General features: G+C 43.7%; 1 protein-coding gene and 1 long non-coding RNA gene across 2 annotated transcripts; both read right to left on the reverse strand.

Moving 5' to 3' along the window:
• Positions 1–5,086: 5,086 nt before the first annotated feature.
• On the reverse strand, positions 5,087–10,426 carry LOC123405680 (protein NSP-INTERACTING KINASE 3-like). Its single transcript, XM_045099281.1, has 4 exons — positions 10,292–10,426; positions 9,662–9,722; positions 6,101–6,492; positions 5,087–5,475 (listed from the first exon to the last, which is right to left on the reverse strand). The coding sequence occupies exons 1-4, from the start codon at positions 10,424–10,426 to the stop codon at positions 5,152–5,154; spliced, it is 912 nt and encodes a 303-aa protein (XP_044955216.1). The 3' UTR covers positions 5,087–5,151.
• LOC123402504 lies at positions 5,620–5,890 on the reverse strand. The gene is made up of 2 exons (XR_006611290.1): positions 5,858–5,890; positions 5,620–5,716 (listed from the first exon to the last, which is right to left on the reverse strand). It is a non-coding gene; the product is annotated as an uncharacterized LOC123402504 (long non-coding RNA).
• Positions 10,427–10,856: the final 430 nt, after the last annotated feature.

The raw sequence follows: 10,856 nt of genomic DNA on the forward strand, positions 1-10,856 counted from the left end.
GCAGGGAATGGCTGTGCTTCCTGGAACTTGTTCACAGTGCCCTGTGGGGAGTGAGCAATGGTGCTGGCTTGGGGAACATCCTGAGGGTTGTGATGCACTTCCCTTGGTTTGGGAAAACCTGAGATGAAAGTGGACAAGGAACCCTGCAAGTCACCCAGAGTCTTCTGCAGAGAATGAAAGTTTTCATGAACTAGGTCTCCGAACTCATCAAACTCTATCTTATCCCGCTCTCTGTGTTTCTGAAGCAGTTGGACATCCAGTTGGAGTGAGGTAAACTCCATCTAATCTGTGGAAGTGGATTCCGAAGGTCGTACCATCTTTGTCATGAGACAAGGCAGAGAGGGTTTTTACAGAGATAGTAAAATACCTCACTGGTGACCAACAAACACAAGAGAGGAATTTTACCACAGCCGAAACTGCAACCCGAACTTGGTGTTGTTAGTCCTGCCGCCGCCGACACCGCCGCCGTTGCCGCGCCACCAGAGTACACTGGATCCGGGAGGGTGGTGGGATTTTACTGCGGAAGCCGTGAGCTTTTGCAACCACTAACCTGACCAGACCTGTACCGAATGATCGCCGCCACCAGCGCCAGCATAGTGTCACTGCCGCCTTGATCGAGAGGGAGGGAGGGATTTCACTGCTTGTCCCCCAGCAACACTGCTACGAGATCTAGCACTTTGCCGAGGAGAGACTGACTCTGATTACCATTGTCACGCTCTGCTTAACTGAAGAACTAAAAACAGTGGAAGTTGCACTCGAACTAGCCACTTTACTCATGAATTTAAGGCAGAAGCGAGGTTATCTTACAAGAGGCCGACCAGGAACACTGGCGACGCGATAGGGGGAAACCCTAGAAGAAAAGACATCCTTACACGAGCTAGATTCATGGCTTATATAGCCTTACAAGATGAGAGGGACGGTAAAGCTAGGAAATCAGAAAAAGAAAGGGAGAGCGTGCCGGAAGAATGACAGGGACGCTCGGCGTTGCGATCACCGTTCGATCGAGGATCCACGACTGCCGGGTCATTACTTAAAGCGAAGCGGTACGACGACTTGGTATGCGTTGGATCCTTGATTGACGGTCTTGCCTGCTTCCCGCCTTCTTCTCCATTTGAAATCATCGATTTGATCATGTTTCACACACTTGGGTCGTGACAGCATGCTGGAACGGGGATCAGAGGCAGCGATGCAACCGGGCTGGGTGGCATGAGCACAAAGGTGACCTGTGGCCAACAGAGGCGACGGGCTGGGAGGTGGAGTGGTGACCGTGGCCTCCATGGCCGGCGACAGGGCAGACAACGGTGACTGCCTCCCCGCCCAAGCGACGACGAAGGTGAGCGGGTTGATGCTCGTCGAGGGGAGGAGCTCACCGAGACGTGGTCTAGGTCCAGGTCCATGTCGGACAGGTCGCGGGTAACGTCCGGGAAGGTGTCAAACGTGCCAGGTTTCATTCCTCGGGGTGACTGATGCGTGATAAGGTTGCGCAGCTCGATCGCGTAACGCGCCGCTTCGCGCTGCACTACCGCGCGGGAGCCCAGGGCATCACGAAGCTTTTGTTCCGCAAAGGCCGCGATGTTGAGGAGGCGGAAACAACCTGACGGTGCGGTGGACGCCGGAGTTTCCGCCGTCATCCTGGCGACGCGAAATTTGATCGGTTTGCTAAGTCAGTTGACTGAGAGACTTGCTTATGTCACTTTCTACAGTACAACGAACTACCAGAAATAACGTGTAGTATATGAATGATGGGAAAAATCTAATGGGCTTCCTAGGCACACATGTTCTCCCGTGCAACATGTGTGAGATCTTAAAAGGACGGAGACGATTTACCGATTAGCATAATGTAGTACTGGTTAGTTTAATAAGAATGTAAAAGGAAATCTACTTTCTGCACTTACACGTTATTGAGTTATACTAGCTATTTGCATTTTTAAAAAGATTTATCTTCCAAACCGTTATCTCAATTAATGTTCCGCTTTCATCATTGACTTTATCGCGACGAGATCTTTAAAACTAGATCCCATGTTAATATGTTTTGATAACTTTTGTTTTCGTCGGTACTTGCCAGATTATTATGACTTACTTGTCATATTATTTGTTATATAGTTCTCACATTAAATCAACTTGGTTATCACGTTAATGAATGAGTAAAAAAATGATTCATTATACTTGTGCTGGTTCAAGCATTTGCTTGCTTATTATTAGTATTTTAATACCCATTTTTTAGCTTCACAGAACACTGCAATACTTAAAAAGTATAGAATTATTGTTATGGTATCTATATATAATTTTTATGACAATTGTACATCCGTAAGATGACAACTATGATGATATAAATGTGGCAACTAGAAACGACGAAAAAAAATCAACGAAAGATGTCAACATGGGGTCTTATTTTAAAGGTTTTGTCGAGACGAACCTATGGTGAAGGCGAATCTCTAATTAAATTATTATTTTATGAGATAAAACATTTTTAAGATTGACAATAAATATGCATAAGATGTTGACTAAAACCGAAAAATGTTTTGCAAGCATGCGCTGTCAAAATGCTCTTTTTCGTTGTTGAGATGCATGCAACACATGCAACAGTACAAGTTTTTGCTGTTAGTATATTTCTGGACCTAAGAACCGTACTTGTATAATTTTTAATTCCTAAACATGTGTTTAAACGTGATTTGTGCTGTGGTCAGCGAGCCGCCACACAGGAAGGCAGCCGTGCGGCGCCGCTAAGTAGTGAGCTCCATGAATGATTGAATCCCGAGTTGACTCAATGGTCAGTATTAATTCCAGAATTTTCCTCTGTAGGACATTTCGGTAATTTGACTGTTAGGGTATATATGTCCTTTTTAAATGTTAATCGTAAATTTGTAATGATTATCTTAATCACACCTTAATAAAATGATGTACTCGTACTAATTAATCACGATTCGATCCCATCGCATATCAGTTCATCTGCCATTCCTCACTTTGACCGGTGCCCCAAGATCGGTTTCCCCCTCGCGTCGTGATGGAGCTCTTTCACATAGGTAGGTCAGTCCTTGCCCTATCTCTCTCCTCTCGTAGCTATGTGTGTGCTGGTCGCGGCACGGGGGCCTCGAGTGTGCCGCCGTATGTGCACTAGCTCTGGAACGAGGGCTCCGTGAAGAAATCGCCGTTGCTCCACCGCCAGTATTCCCCCCCTGTTGCTGCTCCCCGCCATCGCTGCACACACATCTGTTTTCAGGATAATAACAGGACATCAGCAATTCTCGTTTCAGTTACAGCTGATATTCATTGGCAAGTTATAATTAATTGATTTTAGTTCTAGAGTATTTTCTTTCGTCTGCATATATAACATTGTATTGCTGTTTCTGGTGGCAGTATAACGGCATGGGTGGTGGAGGCATTTCGATTGATGAATATATGAAGCACGACAACATGGTCAGGCAGACATTCAAAACTCAAAAGTGAGAAGGAAGCGTATATGTTCTACTTTAGGTTTTGCGAAGAACAAGGAGTTTGGTGTTAGAAAGGATGATCTAAATTATAAAGGAAACAAGAAAAATGCAATACCAACGGCGTTTGTGTGCTGCAAACAAGAATACCGGGCCATGAAGCTCTTTGAAGAACTTGATGCGAAAAGGACGCCAAGACCATTCTCTCGGTTGTCCTGGTCTTTTGCAGGTTGAGCTCCAAACAAGCCGTCGAGGCCACGAAGCCAACCCCATGGACTGCTCTGCTGCTTGCCATGCATTGCACTAGTCTGCTGCTTGCCTTGCCTTGTTGTACTAGTGTTTTTAGAAACAACAGAGAAGCGACGACAACAAATAGGGTTACACCATAGACATGTCAAATGCCAAATTGAGATTGTAATTGATGTGATTCGATAGTACAATTCAGTGAATAGCGTGACTGAATTTGAATTCAGATTGTATTGGTTTAATAATGTGTGACTGACTATTAAATACAGGTTGTACATTTATGAAGTAACTAGTTTAGTGTCCGTGCGTTGCCACGGAACAGAAATATATATATAAATACATTGATCAAATAATTGTTATTCAGAAATGTATGTCAAACATGATGAACAAATACCGGTCCTTTCTATACTTATTTTCAGAGCGAACGAGAGGTCTAAACTAAGGGTTTGCAATAAAATAAGCAGATGCACTTAAAATAAATGATTTCAACCGATCAAAATGAAGGGAGGTGAGAGAGAGGTACCTTGGGTGATGAAAGTGCTCCGGTTTCAACGGACAAATCTCAAGCAAATAAGAGAGATCTAAAAGGCTCTTGTGTGAGGAAGAGAGAGGGGGAATATCTGAGCTCGAAAGAGAGGTGAAGGACTGAATGTGTGGGTATGGGGAAGGGGAGGAAAGACCTCATCCAACAAGACAATCTTATCCTCGGGACCCTACCGCCAAGGTCCCGAGCGGTAGACTCTGCACCCTACCACCATAGTGCTCGATGGTAGGCACTTTGCCATGTCATCGTGGGCTGACGGCCGCGAGCTGACGTTCTATCCACCTATGTCGCCCTATCGCCGGAGGGGCCTGACAATAGGGTGTGAGTCTACCGCCAGACCCTCCCATGATAGGTAAAAGGGCCAGATGATGACATTACATTATTACCAACGGGTTAGATCTGACTAAAGAATAAAAAAGGGTCAAAACAAGAAATTTTCCCTCCTCCCTCCGTGCAAATTCCCACAGCCGGAGGCACTGCTCACGCATAGCTGCAGCGCTGACACTTCATGCTGCACATCCATCCATCCATGCATTATTCCATCAGGCATCAGCTACCTAGCAGAACAGTTCAAAACAGTACCAACAAAAACGCACAGAGACAGCCTACAGGAAAACAGTGCGCACAGTATAACGTTGTAGACACTTGGCTCCAGTATTTGTATTTTACAGATAGTGCAGCACGTTCGTTGCAACTTTGCAAGGAAAAACATGAGGAAGAAAAAAGTTCGGTTCCGGCCTCTCAACCATTCCGTCAGTTTTCAAAAAAAAGTGTGGGGATTCCAGCAAAAGTTCAGAAGCCAAAATGAACAGTTTTCAGACAAAGGAATAAGATGACTACTATCATGTGCAAGGCCGGAGAAAGAAGAGGAAAGAATAGCTGACCAATGGAAAATTTCCTTTCTATATTTACTCAACTCATCACATCTCATCACCTTGGTCCGGAGAGCTCCATGGCCTCGAGGCCGACCGAGGACTCGTCGGCCCCCGCGAAATCGGTGAACTTCAGGGGCAGGAGCTCCGACGAGACGGACTTTGGCGTGTCGACATTCTGCGACGCCTCCCATTTCTCCGCGAGCCCGTCCCCTTCCATCATCCTGATCACCTCCGACATCCGGGGGCGGTGGGACGGGTAGTACTGCATGCACAGTAGAGCCACCTGCACCATCTCCCCCAGCTCCACCCTGTCGTAGTTGCTGCCGAGGTCCTTGTCCACCATCATGTTCAGCTGCTTTTCCTGATGGAGCTCCTTTACCTGGAACCACCACATGCAAGAATGAGAAACAATGATCGTGCCAATACAAAGATCATATACTGAACTCTGAACAGAAGATGGTAACTGATGGTCAATTAGTTAATATGCCCAAACTATGATAAAGGATTAACAGAAATAAATATCACCTGCTCCATCTGCAAACTATTGTAAGGCGTCTTTGCAGTTCAATGTCTTGTATTGGTGTACAAAGGTAGCAAATTAATAGGGATGGCATGATTTTCTCAAAAAAAGGGAAATAATTGTTATCATTCTTAATTTCCAATGCCTTCTTCTGGTCATAAAATGATTTTCAAGCAGGACATCGCAATGGTGAACAGTTTAAGTTGTCTTTGGTATCATAGAGCATATTTTTCCAACTTACCTGTTTTTAACTATGAAATATGCTCCAGTATCTCGAGTATAAAATCTTACCATTGAGTGTACTCAATGTAAAAGGTGAGACATGACCTAAAAGTGGCAAACAGAGTTGTCGAAAAGCTCTGAAGGCACTAAACTAAAGGCGAAAACCGAACAAAGTCCAGAAGGAGAAAGCGATCTTTTCACATAAAGTAATAAGGTGAACTTGATACCATTGCACGAAAAGAGCATGATATAACATGCTTACCAGATCAAGCACTCCGCCCTTCTGATTTGCTAGTCTTCCAAAATCCAATGCTTTCTGGCCAGTGATCAACTCAACCAACAGGACTCCAAACCCAAACACATCTGTCTTCTCCGATAACTGGCCAGTTGACAAATACTCTGGAGCTATGTGTCCCACGGTGCCACGCACTGCCGTGGTAACATGGGTCTCCTGGTGATCCAAAAGTTTCGCCAATCCGAAATCTCTGAATATTGCTTCAAAATATTCATCAAGAAGCACATTGGAGGTTTTTACATCATGATGGATTATTTTTGGATCACACTGTTCATGCAAATAAAGTAGCCCTCGTGCTGTACCCAGTGCTATCATCTTTCTCCTCGACCAATCTAGAGCTGGCTTGCCATTTATATGCTCTGGAAAAAAAATCCAGGAAAGCTTAGGTGGACTGAAGGAGGTCACAGTTTGCTTGCAAACCGAATAATATACTTGGAAAGCTGTCATAAGATGCCTCTTTTTTTTATTAATTCATTTCATCAGTAGTAAACCTAGAAATGTGATGTTGATAGCTCAGTTCATATTTCAAAATTTGGTGTACTGTGCAATGTCAATGGACACTTAAGTAAATACAGGGAGTCAAGGAGCATGAGTATTATTAAAATTAATAGATCGACACAAGCAATGTACTTCCAATAGAAGCAATCACCATAGTCAAGCTTTCTTTCATGGCATGACAGAAGGATGAAGCTACCCAGGATGATATGTGTCAAGGGTAGGTCTGTAGGTCTTTATGAGCCTAATTAAGACTTCCATGATTGTAGTATAACTTTCACTAAAAGAAGACAAGGCAACTATATGACATGCTATAAGTGAACATGTTGAGGATCTCTTATCCTGAACGCTAACAAGTGTCAGTTTATTTTTTAAGCTGAGCATTTGGTGGCAGTCTGAGCTAACTGGAGCAATGCGCCAATATGGATCCATGCTAGATCGTAAATCTGAAAATGAGCGTAATGCATGGCAAGGGGAAGCAAAAATTAAACCGGCCACTAATGAATCTGCCCAAGTAATGCTAATTACTTAAGTTTCATAAGGGCATGGCGAAAAATACCGACCACGCAACTGAGAAGCAACACTTCCATTTGGCATATAAGGATAAACAAGTAATCTCTCACACTCCGTAGTGCAAAATCCAATGAGCCGTAGGAAATTCCGATGAACAGCTAAGCTTATGACTTCAACTTCAGTTTGAAATTGAACTTCCCCACCAACAGTGTTGTAGTATTTCAGCCTTTTAACATCAACAATTGAACCATCACGTAAGAAACCCTTGTATACTATTCCATATCCACCTTCACCTAATATGTTTTTTGAGTTGAAATTGTTGGTAGATGCTCGAAGCTCCTTGAAGGTGTACTTTTTCAGATGGCCCAAGCATACTTCTGGGTCATATTGATCTGTAGCTAAGAGGAGGTATCATGCACCATAGTACGGAACTAAAACAGTATAACATGCCAGAAAGGAAAACATGGCCACAAACTGTGATCATGTTATTACTCTCAGATCAAGTAATATATGGGTAAAATTAGAGATCTCATGTTTTTTGCAAGGCAAATCAATACACTAAAAGTAACTGTGGCATGAACTGCAGCAAAGGTTTTCGTAGTAAGGGCCTCCTAGGCTTGTAAGCTACTAAGTATAAAAGTCTAAATTGGTATAGTGTGTGTCCTACTGAATTGCAGTAAAATACCTTCTTGAAGCTTTTTTGGCTTGTAACTATATATAATCTATAGATTGTAAAACTTATTTAGGTTCAGCGCTGAAGGTCAACAACAGGAGGGGAAATTAAGTTTATGCGGTAAGAAACAATGTTGTATATGCTTCAACATATGTGCTTGTTACAATGTTGTTTAATGTTGTTGGACTGAAATTTCTAGTTCAGTCTACTGGCCTTTCTCTGTATGTTTAGGTGAACGGCTAATCATCTTTTATTACTCATTCTCAACATTTTTGATGTGATCTTCCCCTGTGTGGCTGTGTAAATTAATTTGATGGATGATATCATAGAGTTCATTGCATTCGGTGACGTAACCTTGCACTACTCTCTTTAAAATATCTGCCAGTGACCATCGACTATGAATATAGGTGGCCACACAATTATTTGTACTTTGAGATGTGAGTGCAATCATTTTAAAACAATAATAATTACTATGTAGCCAAGTTGTCTTTTAATCATTTGAAATATCTGCCAGTGACCATCTTGTCATCTTGTAAACACTTTGTTCTGATGATCCTACATGGCTAAACACAGAATTCAACTCCATCGGAAGAGAGCAAAGAATGTAGTTTGGCTACAATTTTTGCGAGGCAGTCAAACTTCAAATTGCCTGCTGATCCTACAACGCCTATTATAATGGTAGGCCCTGGGACTGGCCTTGCACCTTTCAGGGGCTTCTTATAGGTTCATTTTGTATTTTCCTTCTTGTTTCTCCCACAATATTTATCAAGCTTTTCACTCTTTAGCGTGCTAATATGTATATCGAATCCATTTGCCATTGGCAGGAAAGATTAGCTTTAAAAGAGACTGGTGTGGAACTGGGCCGTGCCATCCTGTTCTTCGGGTGCAGAAACTGCCAGATGGTATGATCTCGATTATTCAGTTTCATCTAGAGTTATTGTAAGAAACTGTCATGATTTGTGAGCCGGGGCAGGGTTCCTTTTTCTCTAGAAAAAAGAAACTTCAAATTGCTGTGTTGTTGGGTATCACTACATGGAATTGGAGTTTGGAACGCTAGCTAGTTGTGTGGTCATTCCTACACTATTCTAAATTAGTGCGCATGCTGTATGATGGCGTATTCCTTGCATACCCCTTTCCCCTGAATTCAAACAAACTATAGTAAATAGCAAATATGGTAAGAGAGACCTTCATCACGGAATTGGTCTCACCGACATGGGAAAATGAATTTGGTGCTACTGGAAACTAACATTATTTGTGCAAAAAAAATCTGAATCTCCAAAAAGAAAATGATTGCGAAAGAGAACATAATGGCATTGGAAAGAATGGCATTCCAAGAACAAAGTAATCTTATGCAGTAGTTCAGAACAAATTAATATCTATAAACAAAAGAGAGTGATTCTATATAACAAAAGTATATGAAGACCAACAATTTAATCTTACAGAGAAAAGTAGAGTGATGATCCTACTGTGAATTAGATAGGACTACGATGGGATAGGGCATAGTATGATATGTTCTTCGTGCATAGAATGTGTTTATAGAGAAGCCAACGTAATGTAGGACCAATTGACAGAATGTTTAGACGTACCAAGAGAAGTGTATAGCCAACAGAGGGAATATAACTGTATAGCTCATGGACTGATGTCTGACAATAGTGTAGCTCTTGCTTGGTAGTCAGTATGTCAGCTGATGCATCTTATTCTTAACAATACTGTTGCAAATGCGTTGTGGGAAACTTACAGAAAAAACTGAAAGAGCATTTGGAACAATATATTTTTTTATTCTATTTTTTTAAGAGCAGAAAAGTAAAAATACCATGCTGGATCTCTCAAGTGGCAAAAGCCATCACCTGATATAACACTGGTTCTCTTAGTCATGGCAACAGCATGATCATTGCGAATAGCTCCTCTCTTGCATGAATTAGAAAATAAGTTTGTTATGCACATGTGTGGTAGCAAAATATTATTTTTAGGATTATGCTTACCTTTAATGCATATATACGGTTATATAAAAATCAAAGATCATAGACAATGGAAGCACACTCAATTTATTTCTCCTCCCATGCATTAAACAATTAACGTGTAGGTGCAACCCCACCACACAGCACCGTGAATCAATTACCACCGCAAAATGCTAAATAAGACCATACATTGCTTAATGGTCAAGAAGAAACCGTGGCTACGAAGTAAGGGAGAGGATCTGGAGTAGCTCACCATGGCAAATTTGTGGCTCACACCGGCTTAGTGCCGAATCCATCCTGCTGCTGCTGCACAGGGAGAAGAGACCATCCATAAACAACAGACATTGGAGCCAATTAAGCCCAAAAGTAGCAGAATTCTAACTAACCCTATATCATCCACGCCCATGAATGAAACAAAGCACAAGAGAGACCTTCCTAGGCGCCGTCCCCTGCACCCATTCCATAAAAAAGTCACTTTGGATTGGTTTTGCCTGTAGAGAACAAGCATAGAGAACGTACAAGAACAGAGGTTAGAGAAAGGGGGAGAAAGAGGATGAAGCCAAGGGAGAGGATGCACTTACGGGACGAGAGGAGAAGCAAGAACTCTGAGATCCCAAGCCCCGCCGCGCCCTCCGCGCCCTCCGCCGGTGGCATCGCTGCGGCGAGACGAGGTCTTGGACAGGGTCGCCCCGATTCAGATGGGGCGGGATAGGATAGGAGGGGGGCTGCCGCTACGACAGATCGAGCCCGGCCGCCAGGACAGATCGCGTGCAGCCGTCGCTATCGCTCCGCTCCCGTGACTCGCCGATCTGCCATCTACATCCTCATCCCGGTTAGAAGAGGAAGAGATGCATGAGAGAGAGAGAGAGAGAGAGAGAGAGATGTACACGCACGGGGGAGCTCCGGCGGTGGCGCTCGTCGTCGCGACACCAGAGACGACACCGAGCAACGACGGCGGCGGAGGGCTCGAGGGCGCGGCCTGGGAGGTGGAGGCCACCGGGTCCAGGGCGACGGGGTATTCTGCGAGGGGTGGATCGGGTTGGGATGGCCGGTGGCGAGGGGGTCGGGGTAGGCGACGTGGCGT

The sequence above is a fragment of the Hordeum vulgare genome, chromosome 6H (genome assembly GCF_904849725.1).
Source record: "Hordeum vulgare subsp. vulgare chromosome 6H, MorexV3_pseudomolecules_assembly, whole genome shotgun sequence".
NCBI classification, from domain to species: domain Eukaryota; kingdom Viridiplantae; phylum Streptophyta; class Magnoliopsida; order Poales; family Poaceae; genus Hordeum; species Hordeum vulgare.